The sequence below is a fragment of the Sarcophilus harrisii genome, chromosome 1, assembly GCF_902635505.1.
Source record: "Sarcophilus harrisii chromosome 1, mSarHar1.11, whole genome shotgun sequence".
In the NCBI taxonomy this organism is placed as follows: domain Eukaryota; kingdom Metazoa; phylum Chordata; class Mammalia; order Dasyuromorphia; family Dasyuridae; genus Sarcophilus; species Sarcophilus harrisii.
The window spans coordinates 626,824,974-626,846,257 of NC_045426.1; the positions used below are offsets into that span (position 1 = coordinate 626,824,974).

Here is a 21,284-nt window from a genome sequence, read left to right on the forward strand (position 1 = left end):
ATTAAATAATGCCATGTACACATGACATTAGTATTTAAAGGTCTAAGATTTTGCCCATAAAGCAACTTTACTGTATCAAAGCAAGTTAGTCTTTCTATGATTGTCAGAGCTACTGTTATAGATATGAGTTCATTTACATCTCTTTTTCTCTATTCACATAGTCAACACTAGAACAAATCCTCATTACCTCTTTTATTTACTACTATAATAGCCTTTATATTGGTCTTCCTACTTCAGCTGCCTCTCTATTCTAGTCCATCCTCCCTTCACTTGCCCAAGAAATTTTCCTAAATCATCTCACTATTTCACCCCCATACAACACACACACACACACCATGATTAATAGACATATCTGTCCATGTCAGGGCATTCCACTTCTCAACCAATTCAGAGAAATCTCCTCGGGTCTCTCCTCAGAATCAGCTGGGTCCTATCTTACCTCTTCCAGTTTTTCCCATTCTCACAAGATCTCCTACCTCAGGAGAATGAAGATTAAAAACAGAAAGTAGCCTTCACCATCACACAGGTTTTGCTCATGAAGAGAATGCTGCTCCCCTGTCCCAGACTTAGGTTCATCTTCATATTGCACAGCCAAAAGAAGAAGAGACTTATTTCACTTGTACTTTGGTGTCACACACTCAAGTTATACCTGACCAGAATGTATTTGGTCAGCAAATAGTCATATCATACCTAAATTACATGCTCTGAGGAAGGCACAGAGTCCCCCACTACACAGAATTACTGTTTTCATGCATTTCTAGAAGGAGGCTTAAAACCTCCCAGGGTTGACTGCAGAGTTTTTTGAGCTTGCTTCCAGGACAGTTGCCCATTACACAATATAATTATAAAAGTCAAGGGTTGTGAAATGGAAAGATCCCTAAACTTGGAATCAGGAGCCCCACAAATCAACTAATGTTAGTTACCAGTCCATGTAATAGCTGTTTGACTCTAAACAAGCCAATTTACTATCTCTGAACCTCATTTATAAAATGGTTGTAATATTTGTACTATTTGACTGTCTTATACAGAAAATGCTTTGTATACTTTACAAGTACATAAATGAGAGCTGCTATTTTGATATTTTTATTCTCATGCCAATCACAATCTAATACATAATAATGGGCTTTAAAATAAACATAGAATCTAATTTTTGCAAAACTAATTTATTTTTCTTATTTTGTATAAAATACAATTACTATATAGTAATTTTGTTTGTTTGTTTTGGGCGATTCAAAGTAAAATTCTTCTTTTGAATTCGATTATATATTCCAAGATACAAAAACCTGTCTTTTCTTTATAATCATTATGCATACTCTTGATCTTAATATAGTATCCCTTTGTTGAAGTGATGCGCAAAGATTTTTGACTTAGATTACGATTCCAGATAGTAAGATAGAGCTTTTGGAATGGATAAGTTGAAAGTAAATCTAAAATGAATAACTATACAATAAAAACCACTGATTCTTAAATTTAAGTGTATTTGGCAATATTTTTTAGTGTCAGAATATCCTATGTGATCCCTTTATAGAGGTGCATTTTGAGTCCTATTTGTTTTATTAAATATCCAGTAAGAGCCAGGTTATTTTGTTTTTTTACCTGTGTCTTTTTCCTCCAGGATTTTGTGTTAAAATTTTACTTATGTTTTTCCTGTTAATATTTTAGGAGTATGATGATGGATATGGAACTGCTTATGATGAGCAAAGTTATGACTCCTATGATAACAGCTATAGTACCCCAGCACAAAGGTAAGGATAAATCCTTATTTATTGTAACTGAAACAGAGTAATTTCCAAACCATATTTTTTGTCTGATGTAGAAAATAAAGTAATATTTCAACCACAGCATATTTAACTAGACCACCATCTTTAGAATTATGATTCCTGTATGGTATTCCCCATAAAATAGAGGTAATTCAATTTGATGTGTTTCTTTTAAGTTTTTTTTTTAAGTATACTAAACTCATCAGTCATTGTACAAAGATTCATTAAGTGTTTATAATGTTGAATTTTTTCTAAGAAAAGGGAATAACAGTCTCTCTGCCCCTAGCTAGAGATAATAGAAGATTTATAGGGGTAAATATATTGGAAGAACATTGAAAAGGTAGGAAAAATGCAAATTAATAAAGAACTTTAAATACCAAATGATTTATATTTGATCCTGGAGATAATAGGGAGCCACTGGAATTTGAGTAAGGAAGTGACATAGCCAGATTTACTCTTTAAGAAAATCACTGGTAGCTGAGGAGAGGATGGATTATAGTGAAGAAAAACTTGAGTCAAGAAGACCAATCACAAGTCAATTCACAACAGCAAAAGGCTGGCTGTGTTTTGAGAAATGGGTGGGGGAAGAGAGAAGAGAGACTGTGAAAACTGAAATGAAAGGCTTTAATCACAGATTGGACCTGTTGGGTGATTTCAAAGTAGGAGTCACAAGTCACATCTAAGTTGTGAGCCTGGATAACTGAGAGGATGGTAGTGCTGTGGCCTCAAATAGGAATTCAGAAGAGGAGGTGATTTTTCAGAGGAAAAGTCATGACTTGTTTTGTACTGAGCCTACAAGAACATCCATTCCAAGGTGTTTAATGGGCAAATGATGATTCAGAAGTAGAGTTCAAGAAAGACAAAGCTGAATTCATGGAAACTGATAAGAACACCAAGTGAGAATTTATCAAGACTTAACAATTTACTGGAAGTCTTGAGACTTGAGAGAAGGGGACCTTTGTCCTCATTAAGAATTTAACTAGGGACTAGAAATTTCTTCAACTCTAAGGTAGTTTTTTACTCAGTGATCAGTCAGGTATGTCATTAAACATGTATTAAGGACCTACTATGTGTGAGGTGCTGTGCTAAGTACTGAGGATACAAAGGAAGACTAGGGATAGCTTCTGCTCTCAAGGAGCTTATAGTCAAATGGTAGAGATAGCACACAAAAACCTATGTACAAATAAACTAGGAAAATTAGAGATAACCCGCAGAGTAAAAGCCCTGGAGTTATGAGTGATTAACTCTAAATGAGATGAAAAAATCTTATCAAAATTAATCTAGACCTAAATAAGATACATTAAGCTATTAAGTGATGCAGTGAATTGAGTGCCAGACCTAGAATCATAAAGACCCAAGTTCAAATCTGGCTTCGGATACTTGCTAGCTATGTGACTCTGGACACATCACTTAACCATGTATGCTTTAGTTTCCTCATCTATAAATGATCTAGAGAAGGAAATGGCAAACGACCCCAATATATTTTCCATGAAAACCCCAGATGGAGTCATGAAGAGTCAGAACTGAAATAACTGCAATAATTAAAATATACAAATAACCCTCTAGAAGCTCTGCCGCTTTGAAAGTGTTGTGAACTTTTATCAAATGATCATGTGGGCTGGTGAAAATATTAATTAAATGTTTTGATGAAATGTTTTTATGGCATTCCCCTTTGCTATCATTTTAGTAAATATATTTTTAAAAGAAAGAAATAATGTTTATTTGGCATGACACTGCTTCCTTAAAGATTGTTAGCCTTCTAGAATGTAATCAGGAATCACAGGGCTATGAATAGCAGGTTCTTTTTTCTTCCCTTTTTTGAAAACCAAGACATAGATTCACTTAACCAAAATTCTTGATTCCTTGCTCTTCCTCCATATACAACACTATATTTACTCTCTTCCCTATGCCTGAACTACTATTCTCAACTCCACCTATTGACTTCCCAGGTTTCCCTCAGTATTTAGTTATATGCTGTCATCTGCAGAAGACCTTAAGAAGTTCATCAGTTCCTCAGCCTCCCATCTCTCAGTTCTCATTGCTAGAGCCTTCCCTCTGAGATTATATTTTATCTACCATGTGTGTGCATGTGTGTATTTTATATAGGTATTGTTTATACCTTATCTTTTCCATTAGAATTCGGGCATTTTGAGGGCAAAGATAATTTTGCTTTGCTCCCCCCCTTTTTAATTCCTAGAATTTAGCATAATATCTAACAAAAACCAAACATGTTATATTGACTGACTGAAATTCTTATCCCCTAAATCTCTTAATTGTCATATTTCATAGTCTTTTCCTAGTTTGCATCCTTTTAATCTTCCTTGCTGCATGTAACATGGTCAACTACTTTCCTTATACAAATTCTCTCTGGATTTTTCTGACATCATTCTTTCCTAGTTTTTGTTTTTTTTTTTTTTTTCTGCCTAACTACTCTTTAGTTTTCTTTCTCTATTTAGTAGAAATGGAAAACTTTTAGAATAAAATGTCACATATGCTAAGATTAGTTATCATGTTGATTAGTTTTGTTGAAGTGTTTTTCTTTCTTTTATTTTTTTTTTACCAAAAAAGTTATTTTTGATATTTTCCAAAACTAAAAAGACTATGATTTTTAAAAAAAGTTTCATGATCTTTATGTGGTCACTTTTTTAGGATGAAGGAGAATGTAGTGTCTTATAAAGATGGAAAGCTAGAACTGGAAGTGATTTTGGAAATCATTTAGTCTAGGACACTCTCATTTTATATTTGAGAGAAGTTAAACTCAGTGTGGTGACTTGCTTGATCATCTTAGTTGTTGATGTTCCTCAGAGTTCTTCCTAAACTCCCTTCTATGTTCTCTCAATAACTTACTTAGGTTCCATGGTTTTTATTTATTTATTAACATCTCTATATACATTTGATAGCAACAACTGATATTTATGTAGCATTTTATGTTTACAAAGAGTTCTGTTATGTTTACAAAGAGTAACATGCATTAACTCAGATGACTGATACACATATCTAGCCTTGGGCTTTTCCATTGAGCTTTAGTCTTACATCCCAAATTTGACATTTCAAACTGTCTTGAGGACCTCTCAAATTTAGCCTGTCCAAATCTGAACTCATTATCATTATCTTTTCCTTTTCTCCAAACTTTCTCTCTTGAAATTTCTTGATGCCTTTCCAAAGCCACACTAGTATCCTAAGTTCATAACCTTCATAACCTCCCTCACTTCATATATCCAGTCAGTTGCCAAATCTTTGGTGTTTATACCTGGGCCAAGTCTCATATATCCTACACATTATTAGACCACTCAGCTAAACACCTTAGTTCTGACTCTCAGGACTCCTAAATGATCTGCTTTCCACTTCATTCTAATCCATTCTCTTCCACATAGTAATCAAAGCAATTTTCTTTACATTTATCTCTCACCATGGTATTTCTTTACTCCTGCAATTCCCAGCTGCCTCTAGGAAAATGTTTTCTGTATACTATAAGTATCTTTGGAAAGTGGGTCATTAGAACTCTTCTGCCAGGTGTGAACTATATTTTTGATTACTAAAAAAAAGTGACAAATGGTATTGCCAAACTATTATTAATTCTCAAAAATTCATACTTTAGCCCCAGCCTTACTTTTCCGCCTTTATAAGTATTACTTTCCCACTCTGTAGTCTAGTCGTACTGGTCTTCACTTCTTCCATGCTCATGACTCTCCATCTCCTGTCTCTGGCTTTTACAGCCACCATTCTCCCATTTCTCATGCATTCCCCATCATATCTGCAATGCATTTTTCTCACCAGTTACTCGGGATCCCTTTCTTTCTAGATGCTTTTAAAGTAATACCTTTTGCAAGAACGTCTGCACCTAATTTCCCAAACTGGGAAAGATGTTAATATTCTCCTCCTCGTACTACCTTTTATTTAATTAGTTTGCCTTTATTTGCATTCATCCTCTTTATTCACATATACTGATGTATGTACTTCTCTCTCCTACTAATATGTAAGCTCCTTGTGAAAAAGGATTTTCTTCTTCATGTTTATATCTCTAGCTCTTCATACAATGACACATTGTTGATTAAGTCTTTCCTTTATAATGCAAAGATCATTTTTCTTAGAAGAGAAAATAAAAGTAAGAATTGACTAACTCTGCCTTTTCTCTGTAGTGAATTATCATCATTGTATCTGTCTAAAGCAGGGGTCCTCAAACTACGGCCCGTGGGCTAGATGCGGCAGCTGAGGATGATTATCCCCCTCCCCCAGGATTATGAAGTTTCTTTATTTAAAGGCCCACAAAACAAAGATTTTTTTATTTTTACTATAGTCTGGCCCTCCAACAATCTGAGGGACAGTGAACTGGCCCCCTATTTAAAAAGTTTGAGGACCCCTGGGTTTTCTTCTTTGACCATTTTTCTCTCAATAGAGTTTTATTTTTAAATAAAAGAAGCAAAACATTTTATTATACTTTGACCACTTCTGCTCGTTATGACCTTTAGTACTACAGGCATCATTCTTAATCTTACCATGCCAAAGTGGAAAAGAGAAAGATATGTAAACAATGACCATAACAATGTAAATGCAAACTGACTAGTATTAAAATAGAATGACAAATTCAGCCTTGTTGAGGAAATATTTCATATTAGAATGAAGTCTTTTTCTTCTTAATAGAAATGGAAAACATATATATTAAGATTAGTTGGCATGTTGGTTAATTTTGTTTGAAGTGCTTTTCTTCCCCTTTTTATTTTTTTTCAAAAAGTTTCGTTTTTAATTCTTACAAAAGTGAAAGGACAATGAAATTTTCAAAGGATTACTTTTTAGGATGAAGGAGAATTACTGTGTTATAAATATGGAAAGCTGAAATAGAATTGATTTTTAGAAATCATTTTGTCTAGTACCCTCCCTCCTTTTATATTTGAGGGAAATTAGACTCAGTGTGGTGACTTGCTTGACTTATTTAGGGTCATAGAACTGTAACTAGAACCCAGGTTTCTTGTTCTTTCACTACCATATCCTTTCCTTTCACCAGGATATATAGACATAAGCAATATGGAGTTATAGTGCAAAATGACTTAAGAAGAGGATAGAATGGACCTATGGTTCCTAAATCTTAAAAAGTAAGCTTGCATTTTTACATCAAAATACATTTATTTTCCAAATATATCTCATACCCTATTCACCTATCAAGCAAGCTGTCCTGTATATCAGAGACAAAAAAAAAAGCAAGAAATAACAGTTCAGCCAACACAATATTCTATCATTCCCATTCTACCTAGGGAACTAAATTGTACATGGGACTAGCAATACCTGAGATTGCTTCAGATAACTATGTGACCCTGGACAACTTAACCACTTTCAGCTTTGGTTTCCTTATTTGTAAAATGGGATTAGTAATATCAGCAATCTTGATACCGTAAACAAATTAGGAGAGCAAGGGATAATTTGCCTATCAGATCTTTGGAAAAAGAAGGAATTTATGACCAAAGAAGAACTGGAAAACATTATAAAAGACAAAATGGACAACTTTGATTATATTAAATTAAAAAGGTTTTGCACAAACAAAACCAGCAGAAACAAGATTAAAAGGTTAACACAAAGCTTGGAAAAAAATCTTTACAGCCAATGTTTCTGATAAAGGAATCATTTCTAAAATATATAAAGAACTGTGTCAAATTTATAAGAATTCCAGTCATTCCCCAATTGTTAAATGGTTAAAGAATATGACCAGATAATTTTCAGGTGACAAAATTAAAGCCATCTATAGTCATATGAAAAAATGTTCTAAATCATTCTTGATCAGAGAAATGCAAATTAAGACAACTCTGAGATACCACTACACACCTGTCAGATTGGCTAAGATGACAGGAAAAGATAATGATGAATATTGGAGGAGATATGAGAAAACTGGGACACTGAAACATTGTTGGTGGAATTGTGAACGAATCCAGCCATTCTGGAGAGCAATTTGGAACTATGTTCAAAAAGTTATCAAACTGTGCATACCCTTTGATCCAGCAGTGTTTCTACTGGGCTTATATCCCAAAGAGATCATAATGGAGGGAAAAGGACCCTTAGCTGCTCTTTTTATGGTAGCAGAGAATTGGAAAATTAGTAGATGCCCATCAATTGAGGATGGAGTCAATAAGTTGTGGTATATGAAGATAATGGAATATTATTTTTCTATAAGAAATGATCAGCAGGATTATTTTGAGAGGGTTGGAAAGGTCTACTTGAATTGATGCTGAGCAAAATAAGTGCAGAACCAGGAATACATTGTACACAGTTAACAGCAAGAATGTGTGATGATCAGCTATGAAAGGCTTGGTTCTTCTCAGTGGTTCAGTAATATAAAGCAGTCTCAATAAACTTTGCACAAAAAATGCCATCTGCATCAGAAAAAAAAAGGAGATTAAATATAAATCAGTATCCTCCCCCCTAAAAAAAAAAAAAGTAATGTCATTAATCTTAAAAGGTTATTGTGGGTATGAATTGAATTAGCATATAAAGTACTTTGCATATCTTAAAGCCCTCTATAAACAAGCTATATTGACTACACACACACACACATATTGGGGAGGAAAGTATATATTCACTGCTGTTCTTAAGGGCCTACTTTGGTCATTGTAAGTTTGCAGTCTTTCAAACATTCTTTATAGTCATCATTTCTTATAGTACAGATATTTTCCATTATGGTTGCGTGCCCCAGGTTTTTTATTCATCCCCAAACAGTGGCATTTCATTGGTTACCTCTCTCTTGTTGGGCTGAAAACTGTTTTTAGAAAAATTTTCATGTAAAGAGAACCTTCTTTTTGATTTTTGTGGGATATGTATGCCTACTAGTGACTTAGACTAGCTTAACAGCTTTAAGCCAAAAGGTATGCACATTTTAGGTACTTCTTTAGCATAATTCCAAATTTTGTTTGAAAATGATTAGACCAGTTCATAACTTCACTAACAGTATTTTAATGTGCCTATCTTCTACAAAAACATACAGTTTATTAACCAACACTAAATCTGTTGCCAGGTATTGTACTAAATACTTGGTTTACCAAGATATAAATGAAACAGGTTCTTGTCCTCATGCTGTATTATATAGCATATAATCTATATACACATAAGTGTGTATTCAATAAATACAAAGTAGTCTTGCAGGTTGGCACTGGCTGATGGAAGGGCTAGGAGGGGCCTTCTCACTTCTTTATAGCCATTATTTATTTTTATGGCTCAGTTTTATGATTATATGGTTCAGTTCATTTTGCATATGTCTCTATAAGACTTCCCATGTTTCTTGAAATTTTTCATTTTCACCCTTTCTTCAAAGCCATTAACTAGTTCCATCTTTATCAGTTTGCTGGATATGAAGAAGTACCTTAGAATAGTTTGACTTTCATTTCTTTGATTGTTATTGATTTACAGAAGACTTTCTTCTGGTTTTTAATTGTTTTCAAGAAGGAAGAGGAAAATGCTTCAAGAAACCTTTGATCCAAATCTTTTCCTTGGACCCAATTTCAGTCAATTTCAAACCATAAGCTGAGAGCATGATAGAAAATTGAATGATATTATGCCACCAAAAACTAGAACATAATAAGGTATGATAGTGGGTTTAATTTATTACATTTGAAAATGCCCTTCTTAAAACTTGAAATATAATTAATTGTAAACTTCACAAGATTTATTCCACTTTATAAACCATTTAGACTTGCTTCTGCTACTAGTTTTCTAAAATTTTTTTAAATATTTGAGGGCCATTTTCCCCTAATTTTAAATTACCAACACTAAAGTTAAATTGAGATTGTCATAATAACAAGAGCAAAGAATAACCAGTGGACAACCTACATACTTCCTTACTGTTCACACACAGTAGGTAAACCCCTTATAAAGATAATAGTCAGTAACCATTTATTTAGTACTTGCTTTATGACAAGCACTGTGCTAAGTGCTAAGAATGCAAAGAAAGGCAAGATAGTTACTATTCAAGTTTGTCTGCCAATATATATATTCATATTTGTGTGTTCCTAAAAGATCTTAATGTAATTTGGTAAACCCTTCTGGTTTCTGTGAAAGCCATGTATTTAGATCTGTTAGTACTATTTTTTTAAATGAGGAAAATATATCACTTAATAATTCTAGTTTCCAATCAAAACTAGCATGTAATAAATCATCTTGTTCTACACAGCTCCACATGAGAGTAGGAGAATGAAATCTCCTTTGAGGGTTTGCTTTTGATTTTCAAAATAGAATCTAAAGGATTAAACTACATATGAAACAGAAATTAAAATTATCCAAATTTGAGAAAGGGGAAAAAAAAACTAAAAAATCTTAATCTTAACTGGGAAATTACAGTATCTGTGGAAATATTATAGCACAGTTAAATTTAAGTATATAATCTGAATAGGATAGAAATTATCAAGTTATGATCATTCTTAGTACGTATCAGTGCAGAGCTAATGAAAAGCGAAAAGAACAAAATTTCATATGCTATTATATGTGTTCTACTGGAAGTTTTAGCATTTTATTATTAATTGCTTTTAAAAAGCTCTTATTGTCATATGTGAAAATATATTACTGTGAAAATAATCTTTTTGTATTAGGGAATTATGGTCTATTGTTTAATTCAAATATATATGTCAATTTATTTTTTTTCAGAGTTTTAACATATGTGATGAATTCTTGTGCTTTTAAAATAAAATCATATGGTCATATTTATATTGAACTTTATAGTTCAATATAATTCAAAATTCTTTCCTAACAATGACCTTACTAGAGTCTCTAATTAACCATCCATTTTATATGCACATTGAGATTCAGAGTTCATTAAAGTACTTGATCCTTAATAAAACACCTAATAGATGTCAGAGCCTCATTTAATTTATTACATTTATTACATTTTGAACCTAGATTTCTCCCGATTGCAAGTTAGAGACTTTTTTTTTTTTTTTTTTTTTTTTTTTTTTGGCATTTCACCTCTGAGTCACTATGGTATATCAAGAAATTCTCTGTTAACATGTATCAAACAAGGATTTTTTTTTTTTAACCATATCTGCTTTTCTGATTTGCAGCTATTTTGATCCATGTGTCAATTAAAGGCTTTCAAGAATGTTTTTTTGAAAATAAATTTTGCTTTACATGATCAGACAAGGCTGCTCAGACAACTCTCTAACTTTATTAGAAACTTTGATGCTTCTTTGCAAATGTTAAATGCTATGTAGATACTAGCAGTCCACAATAATTGAATTGACTAAAAGCTTCTGGTAGAAGTACTATCATAACTGCTCTGGTGCTTATAGACAAAGCTTTAATTTCCCTCAAATTTTCTTGAGCCAGAAATTCAGAAATAGTCCTTAGAGCTTAATTTTAGAATTGAAGTAATTTTATCAAGAAAATCCTCGTAATTAAGATAGCCTATTATAGACAGGTAAGGAAAAATATTTCACTAAGGTTTATTTATATCAGGATTCTTATCTTCAACAAAGTTCACTTATTTATGAAGGGTATCAAGCTAGATACTGAGGAGATACCAGACATTATAAACAAAGCATACACTGTCCATAAGAATTTTGTGTTCTCAGGTTGAAATATATTTTGAGAATAAATAGTATTAATTTCATTCAAAGCATTACATCAGAATACTAGACTTGCTTCTTTTACCACTTGGAATCTTCACGCATGATCTACACAAGTGTTTAGGAAGACAATAATAGGGCAAAGGCAAGTGAGTACTAATAAATCAATTGCCACTGTCAGTTCCCTATTTAATGTTCTCTAGAATACATGAGATTTATCACTAAGGAATTGTAGAATAATGGTAGTATATGGAAACAAAGTCCACCAGGGATGTGTACTACATCATTTGGATTTAGCGCTGCCATCTGCTTAATAGCATCAAGATGACTACAGAGGTACTTATGATCAACCATTCATAGCAGTGACAGATGCTGCCGAGAGTTTACATGCCAAGGAAAGAGGTTTGTTACCAAAATTCAGATTGTGTGACAAGGTTGCTGAAAAGAGGAAGTTTTTTTTTTTTTTAACCTGTCCAACAGCTAAAGTTTTTTTTTATTTTGTTTTGTTTTTTTCCCTTTCTTTCAAGGGTCCTATGTTTAGAAGGTATTTATTGAACTATCGAAGTATATTCTTTTCTCTATCGAATTTAAGATTGCTTCTAATATGAGAAACTACTTACTAAAAATATTGGTTCAAGCATATGTCTGTTTGGTCTTATCTTCCAAACAGAATGAAATAGTATTTATGTAATTTTTGAACCTTTAAATGTACTTCTTGGCTGGATCCATAATAATAGAATCTGTGAAGGCCTTCCCTGAGTAATAAATGATAATAAACTTAGTGAATTAATTCACTAATTAATAATTAACTCAAGTTAATTATCATAGGTTGATATTCCAATATACAAATAACATTCAAAAATAATATTATTGAGAATTCATTTAGATGAGAAGTATGATTTTTAACTTAGAATAGAAAGGGACCTTAGAGGTCATCTAGCCAAAACCCATCATTTTACAGAAAAAAACCTGCGACTCAAAGTTGTAGTCTCACAGTTAATGAGTAGCAGAGCAAGGTTGTGGAACCTAGCTCCTCTGATTCCAAATCCAGCACTCTTACTGCCTCTGAGGAAGGTTATTAGCTGGGTTCCAGGGTTTGATTTCCTCTTCTGCCATTTGATTTCTCCATGATAAATAGTAAAGTCATTTAACTTCTCTCTAACAAGGCACAATAACTTCATGGATTGTCTTTTAAAAATGCTTTGTAAGTTATAATGTATTAAAAGAATTCAAGCATTTATTATCCTGAAATCAATTTTTTTTTCAATGTTTAAAGGCAGACTAATAGAAGGAAAGTTGTCCAGACTTGTGGTCAGAAACTTAGGCGTTTTATGGCTCATGTTACTTTACCTATCAGAGACTAACTTTTCTCACCTCTCAAATGGGTTTAATGCTATCATAGTACTTATTTTGCTTTTCTGGAAGAGAAAATTCTCTGTGAACCTTAAATTTTGCTATGTAATTGTCAAGTAATCACTAAAATATATCCTTATATAAAAAAAATTATGATGTCATATGTGTGGGTTTCCTTTCACTTGATTTTCATTAACTACCTACTGTATGCCTGACATTCTTTTAGGCACTACTCATGCAAAATCAAAGATGAAACAGTCTTCTAAGAAGGCATACACTGGGTAACAGACAATGCAAATATGTAGAAAGCTTAAGTAAATACATTAAAACAAAGTGATTTCATGGAATAAGGGGAGAGCACTAACTAGAAGGATCAGAAAAGATCTTGAGCTGTACTTGGAAGGAAATATCTAGGGAGCCGGACTCTGGGAGGTAGAGGTGATAGCATTCCAGGTATATGAAGACCCGTTGAAAATACATGGAGGTGGAAGATAGAATATTGTTTGTGGAAAACAGTAAGATGGCCAATTTCATAGCACTATAGAGTAAAAGAAAGGTAAGTAATGTAAAATCAGTCTAGGAAAAAAAAATGAAGTCAGGGAAAGGCCTTTAAAATGTTTTCTTTTTTTTTTTTTAAGGATTATATATTTTATCATAGAGGCAAATATAGAGTAACCAAAGCTGCTCTATGAAGGGATCAATATGGTCCCATTTTTATTGCAAGAATATCAAGTTGGTAGCTGTGTGAGACTGAATTGGAAACAGGAGGACCAAGAAGGAGGAGGGTCTTGAATAATCCATTTTGGAGTAAAGTAGTTCCACCAGCATAGGTTATAGCCCCTGCATGCCATCTTATCCTATGGGATTTTCACTGGGATAGTCTATAAGTCTTTCTTAGAAGTAACAGTGGCTCTCAAAAGGTTGGCCCTGGTAAATTTAATAGATCATCATTTTCACTAGATGTATCACAAAAATTTTAATGTTATGTTATTAAAGATAAAATTTATGCCTTAAATTTTAAAGTAACTGAATATTACATAAAACTAAAAGACATGGAGGGGCTATGATGTGTATTGGAATTACCCTCATTCTCAATTCAATAAAAATAGTTTCTCTGTATATAGAAGAGAAACAACATGTACTCAAATCTCTGTGTTCAGTGTGCCTCAGTTCCTCATAATAAAAGACACTGCAAAAATTTGGGAAACACTACTGTGGAAAATATACCCAACAGACTAGAGGCCTTCCTCTGTTTCTTTAGAATATCTCTAATGTACCAACATGGCATTCCACCTAATAATCTATTGTCTCTGATTCTTACTATATAGAACCACAGAACTACAGTATTTGAGAATGGAAAGGATATCTAGTCCACCTATACATCAGAGGAGTCCCTACAAGAATGTACGTGAATGTGCCAGTCTCCATAGAGGTGGAACCCATTACCTCTTGAAACAGCCCATTACCCTTTTTAATAGCTCTATTTGTGAATAAGTGGGGTTTTTTTTTGTTTCTCCTCCTCTAATGTCTATACTAAATTTGTTACTGTTCAATCATTTTTTCAGTCATGTCTGATTCTTTATGATCCCATTTGGAGTTTTCTTGGCAAAGATACTGGAGTGACTAGCCATTTCTTTTCCCGATCATTTTACAGATGAGGAAAGTAAGGCAAACCAAGTTAAATAACTTGACTAATGTCACCTAGCTACTAAGTGTCTGTGACCAGATTTGAATCAAGAAGATGAATCTTTCTGACTTCATACCAAGTGCTCTATCAGACCTGTACTACCTAACTGTCTATCCTAAATTTGCCTCCTTGCAACTTGACCCATTGTTGCTGGTTTTGCCCTCTGGAACGAATCTAATCTTATTTCCATATGATAGGCCTTCAAATACTCGCAATAATCATTTCAATCAGTCAACAAGTATGAAGTATCTATTATGTGTAAAACAATGCCCTAGGTACTGGAGATATATAATGAATGAATGAAACTCCTTAAGAGATTACATTTTAATGGGAAAGAAAAGTTCTTAAAGAAGTATCTTCAGAGTAAATATAAAGAGATTATAGACAAATAGAAAGTAGTTGCATACAAGATATATTTAGAGCTTTTGAGGGAATAAGGAAAGATTTAGTGTAGAAGTTGGTGGGTTTTGAGCTTACCTTGAGGAAAGAATGGGGGAGAATAAGGCAGATGATCAGAGAGAATATCATTGTTCCAGGCATGGAACAGCTAGAATATAAGCATAGAGAAAAGATTTGGAATATTGTACATAGCATAGTTTGCCTTAACTCAAAAGAGTGTGAAAGGGACTTACAAAAAGAATGGAAAGATTGTGAAATACTTTGATCACTAAATAGGATTTTATGTTTTATTTTAAAGGCAATAGGAACCTGCTTTCTGATTGACTAAGAAAGTAACAGTCACATGTTTTCCTTTGAGTCTTCTTTAGGGGACAAAAATTTTCTTCAAAAAAATAATTGTGACAAAAACCGAGGTCCTTTCTCATTCTGTTTGCTTTTTATCTACAAAAGAAGATTAAAAACAAGTGGCCAAACGAGTAGAAAAAGAACCAATAGAAATGTTGCTAAAAACTAGGAAATACAGAACATGAGAATAGTAGTGTTACATTCTTCAGAAAAGTCAAGAAAGATGAAGCCTGAATTAGTCCCTTGGATCAGGCAATTAAGATTTTATTGAGAACTGTGTAGAGAGTAGTTTCAGTTGAGTAATAAGGTTAGAAGCCAAATTGCAAAATATTGACATCAGAAAAAGAAGACGAATGGAAGCAGTGAATAAGTACAATTTATTTAGAGGAAAATAGATAATTTATGATAGCATAAGAAGATGGTTAGACTCCAATGAGGGTTTTGATGAGATTGGTGTAGGTACCAATTGTTGGTGTAGGCCATGGGTAGATTAATAGGGGAAATTCAATGTTTGATAGTTGACATCATACTTGGCCATACTTACACAAAACTTCTACAGAGAGTAGGACTGTTAGGTGTAGCTTATCTCCCTCAGAGCACTTAGCCATTTGCCCTAGGGAGAAATCTTATCAGTACTTCAGCCTTTCTCTGCCAGCCCTATATACTTTTCCAGGATCTCATCAATTTTTATTGTTTTTAAGGAGAGATCAGATTATTTGTAGGCAGCAGGAAAAGAATACATAGAGATTTCAGGTTCGAATATAAGAAGGTACATATGTGCTAACAATATGCTGGAGAATGTGAAGATGTAACATCAAGGGAAGGTGTGACAGTGATTAGCAGATCATAATTATAGCAATAATAATAATGATGTTAATGATAATTGGTATTTGTATTATACTTACTATATGCCAGCACTATATGTAAGCACTAACAGAAATATTATGTCATTTGATCCTCATAATAACCCTGGCATATAGCTGATTTTATTATTCCCATTTTAGGACAGGCTCAGTGACTTGTCACAGTCATACAGCTGTTTAGTGTTTAATGTTGCATGTCCAGAGATCTTCCTCATTCCAAGCCCAGCAATTCTTAAGTCAAGATCCCTCTTTGTAAGAGATTCTAGATTAAAAGATTGGAAGAAGGATATCAAGGAGTTTTGAGATGTTGAGAAGTGAAAAATAGGGAGATCATGTTATATGGGATTTGGGGAAGATTTTTTTTTCTTTTTTCCAGTAGAGTGTAAAAACAAGGACTTCAGCTAAGAGGTGGAAGGCTTCAGAGGAAAGAAGAGGAAAAGAAATTTGGAATTGTTTCTGTGAGTAGTATAGAGATTGAGTTAGGGGAGGGATAAAGTCAAGAGGATGGAGTAAAAGCAGCATTTCATCAAGCTCCTCTAACACACACCCTCCAAAACAGCCAAAATAAAGAGTCAAATTGAATCCTGGACAGGAAAATCAGGGAAAAATCACAGTCCTTTTTTCACTTCAATGTAACTTGTAAAGACAGAAATGGTTGGTCAGTTTTTGTCTTTCATTTTTGACAAGGACCAAAATGACATCCTTGATAAGGTTAGAGTCAAATCACAGTGTGTCTAACTGCCGATTAGACCAGTAGAAGCTCCAAATGCTCCGCCACAGGCTTAACACAAATAGTCCCTATGAGCATTGGGAGTGAATTCTCTTAACTGCACATCCCACTTCTCTTCTCAGCTCCTTCAGCTCTGCTTTGCTCATAAAGCACAGCACCTTCTCTGATGAGGACATATCCTTCCGGCTCATCCAATGCCAGATGTCAATACTTGTGTCCTATAATTAATTCTAAAGTTCTTAAGAGAGACCTTGAGAATGTCTATCATTTCTTTCTGATCACCCCGTGAGTGCTTGCCATGTGTGAATTCTCCACAAAAGTGTCTTTTTGGCAAATGTATGTTTGGCTTTAGAACATGTGGCCAAGCCAACAGATTTGCAGTCTCTAGTACAGAGTCTATTTGAATGCTTGGAAATTTAGTTTAAGAAAGGACTCCATTGTTTGGTATCTTATTCTGTCAGGTGATCTTTGGAATCTTCCTAAAACAATTCAGATGAAAGTAATTCAGTTTCCTGGCATAGCTTTCTATACTATTCTGGTTTCACAGACCTACAAAATGAGATCAGCACAATGGCTCTTCAGAAGTCTGTGAATGATGGATCAGGAGCTGACTAGAATCATGGGCCTGCAGAAAAGGCATTGGAGTGGGTAGAAACACTTAGCTCTGTAGCTGTCAAGAGCAATAGTATTGGAGAAGGTCCTCTGCGAAGAGACAATAAAAAAATTGGACATCTGGTCAGAAAGAGATCCCAGGAACACTTTTACCAATAGTGGCATAAGGAATGACTGCCGTCTGACAGCTCTGGTACCTGTTACTCAATTCTGAATCAGTTCTAGGGCAGAGATAGGAGACTCATGAGGACGCAAAGGCCCGACCTGTGCAGGGATCAGAGAACAGGACCAGAAATCTCTCCAGATCCTAAGTAGTTTGGAAGCATTGCAAAGTTACCAGGTACCCAAATACACACCCCACTGAGCTATGAAAGCTGCTAAAGGACAGAAAAGAAGGTCTAACCAGAAATATTCTCTACCATCAGAGGTAGGGAAAGCTCAACTCTAATATAAAAAGTCTAAAGTCTAGAAAGGGTAAAAGTGAGCAAAGTACAATAAAGGATCTTTCCATAAATTTTTTTATAATAACAGGAAAGTTCAAGATAGAAACTCAGAAGAAGACAATGACTTGAAATTCATATAAAAGCAAAACTTGAAAGAAAATAGTAGATTGGATACAAGCCCAACAAAAATTTCTAGAGGACCTAAAAAACAAGAGCTTAAAAAATAAAAAGGAGCCAAAAAATAAAATAAGAGTAGTAGAGGGGGGGAAATGGGGGAAAAAAAGTGAGTTATGCAAGAAAATTAAGAAAAGACAGTTAACAGCTTGGGGAAAGAGTCATAAAAATGCTGAAGAAAATAACTTCTGAAAAATCATAATTGGATAAGTAGAAGTTATTGAATTCATTGAAGAAAAATAGAAGAAAATAGTTACATCAGAGTAATAAATAACTAACCTGGAAAATAGGCTGAGAGAAGATAACTTAAGAATTATTGGACTAAGTGAACACCAGTAAAAAAAAAAAAAAAATCTAGACATTACATTTCAAGAAATCCCGTATTGAGAAGCATTGCTCACCTATCTTAGAACTGGCCAGCAAAGCAGAAATTGAAAAAAAAAATCCACCAATCACCTCCTGAAAAATATCACCAAATGAAAACTCAACATGAATATTATGTTCAAGAATTCCCAAGTAAAGGAAAAATATTTCAAACAAAAAGAAGCAGTTAACATACAGTGAAGGTACCATCAGGACCATCTAAAATTTAATAGCTACCACTCTCTTAAAGGAAAGGACATCTAAGAATATATTTCAGAAGGCAAAGGAGCTAGGATTGCAACCAAGATTATCTACCCAGCAAACCTACAGGGGTGAAAAAAGACAATAGAAAACTTCTAAGGCATTCCTGATGAAAAAATCAAAACAGAAAGTTTGACATTGAAACATGAGATTCCAAAGAATTAAGCTAAACATTAAGTGAGAAACCATAAGGAACTTAATAAGATTAAACTATTTACATTCCTATATGGCATGATGATAAATGAAATCCCCAAGAATTTAATCATTAGCGCAATTAGAAGGAGTCTATTTAGATAGAGAGTATGGATGTGGGATTATTATGTTGTTTTGATCTCAGAATAGGAATGGAAGGATGAGAAAGTTGGATGTACTAGGAGAAAAGGGAGGGGAGAGGAAGAATGGGGAATTAAAGAAAAACATTCAAGAATGTTTATATATCAGTGGGGAGTAGACAACACTTGAACTTTAATGTCATCTGCACTGTTTAAAGAAGGAAAAAAGTATATACATATACAAAGAATTGGGTACAGAACTTCATCTTACCTTATAGGGAAGTAAGAAGGGAAGGGACTGAGGCAAAAGGAGAGAGGAATTAAGTATTCTTGAAATGTAATAGTTATATACAATGCTTAAGTAAGCATAGATTAAAGGAGTCTGTGTTCAGAAGCAAAACAGGATTTTGATAAGAGTATAATGGGTAAAAAAGGATTTAGAAAAAAAAGGATTTAGAAGGATACACATTTAGCAGTTATAACCATTATTGTGAATGAACTGATCTCCCCAATAAAATGTAAATGGATAGAAGAAAAATTTTGAAACTAGAATCCAAAACTATATTATCTACGAGACATGTTTGAAATGGAGAAACACATAGAGTTAAATAAGGGTTGAGGTAAAAATTTATGCTTTAGCTGAAGAAAGGTAGGAATGAATAGCAATTATGTTTTCAGACAAAGCAAAACCAAATATAGACCTAATTAAAAGAGTTGATCACTGAAATTACATTTTGGTAAAAAGTACCATATAGGCAACATCAGTACTAAACATATGTACACCAAATTCTTACAGTAAAGCTATATTAGTGGGTACCCTCAAATTGCATGTCTCAGACTTAGATAAATCTAACCACTAAAAAAAAATGCACAAAAATAAAATTAAGAATGTGAATAAAATTTGAAAAAGTTAGATATGGTAGCAACAGAAACAAGACAATAATCGTTTATTAAGTGCTTTCTATGTTCCAGGTAGTGTTCTAAGGAAGAATCAAGCACAATTGGAGTGATACCAGATATCCCACGCCCTTCTGTCCCTCCTTTTATCTGGAATCACTCTAATCTAGAAACTTAAAATACATGTCTGGAACTATTAGGTGTTTTGGAAAACAAATATATTGCAAAGACATAGAGCTATGAGGACCATTTTTGAGACCACCTCTCTAAACAAAATAATTATAAACTCACTTAAATAAGAATCACATAAAGAAGGGCTTTTGGGAGAATGTCAAATGTAATTTGATGAATTACATACTCAACTTGATAAAAATATTTCTTTCCCACCTACTGCCTCCATGAAGAATATAGGTAATAAGCTTTTGGTACTTTTTTGAGAAAGATATGGTCTCTATTATTAGGATCTCAAGTTCATTGGCTAGCCAAGACCCTTAAGAGAACAGACTCTTGTCAAAGGAACCATAAAAGAGAGCCAGAAAACTACTCTTGAGCATCTCATGTCTTTTTTTTTTCTTTTTACATTTTTCTTGTTTAGAGGACAGAACAGATTATAACATAGTGGATCTATATTGTAGTTTAGGGGTATGTAGAGGATGGATTTATGCAATTTCCTCAGCAACTATCACTGGTTTCCTTTAGCATATAGAAACATGAAGGGTATATGTGTTGTCCCACAGCTTTCTTGTCCCTTCTCAACTCAATAAAGAAGTACTTGACATTTAACTTTTTTAAGATAATACAGTACTATTATCAGTTGTGGAGTATCTTAGTGATCTACATAGAAAAATTCCTTGTGCTTGCCCACAAGTTCTTATGAGTAAGAACTTTATCATAAAGAAATTTATCACTATTCCTTAACCAGCTCATGTTGTGAACCTGTGGGATGTCCCAGATATGGTGGTCCAGATCTAGAAAGAATAATTTCCTGGATCTTGATAGCTTTAGAGGCTTCCTGGATAATAAACCCAAATTGGAGATTTGAAAACTTGAACCTTTTAAAGAGAAATTATTCCTGAGCAGATTGTCTTGGAGAAGAATTATATTGATAACTTTCACAATATAGGTCCGATTGGAAGGATGTTACCTACCTAGCAGTCCCCAAATTTGTTTCTTTTCCAAACAATAGAAATCAGTATCAGTTTAGGAGAGATATATAGGACTGTGGGATAATAATGAATTCATCAAAATGTTGGAATTTTGCCCTGCTGCTGGAGACTTAAGTTTAATGCCTTCTAAAAAAGCAGTATTTCAAATGCATTTTTAAAAAATTTTACTGAGATCCTGGAAATTTGTATCTTCTTTATATTTTTGTATATTCATTGTAACTTCTATATTTCCAGTGGGGTAAAATGAAAACACTGCTGTTGTGCCTGATATTTGTTACTATAAATAAGTTTTTGTATGGGAGCCACAGCTGTATTCACCATATTTGTAGAAACTTAGGAATTCTATTTGGAGATTTCAACTGGTATAAACTACAATTGATGGAAAGGAGCTGGAGAGCAAAAATGCCATCATGGGTCAACCCT

The 21,284-nt window shown here is 33.7% G+C and overlaps 1 protein-coding gene across 4 annotated transcripts in view; it reads left to right on the forward strand.

Annotated features, from left to right (window-relative positions):
- Positions 1-21,284, forward strand: part of KHDRBS3 (KH RNA binding domain containing, signal transduction associated 3) — a 260,581-nt gene that overhangs the window by 202,268 nt on the left and 37,029 nt on the right. For 2 of the 4 annotated variants that reach the window (XR_004231106.1, XM_031947233.1), the window contains exon 7: positions 1,663-1,745. Coding sequence is in view for 2 of the 4 variants with exons in the window: in XM_031947233.1 (XP_031803093.1) it covers positions 1,663-1,745 (83 nt within the window). In the remaining 2 variants the exon portion in view is untranslated. Of the gene's footprint in view, positions 1-1,662; positions 1,746-6,762; positions 6,862-13,977; positions 14,054-21,284 lie in introns of those variants that run through there. The other 2 variants (XR_004231107.1, XM_031947234.1) reach the window with 2 other exon arrangements.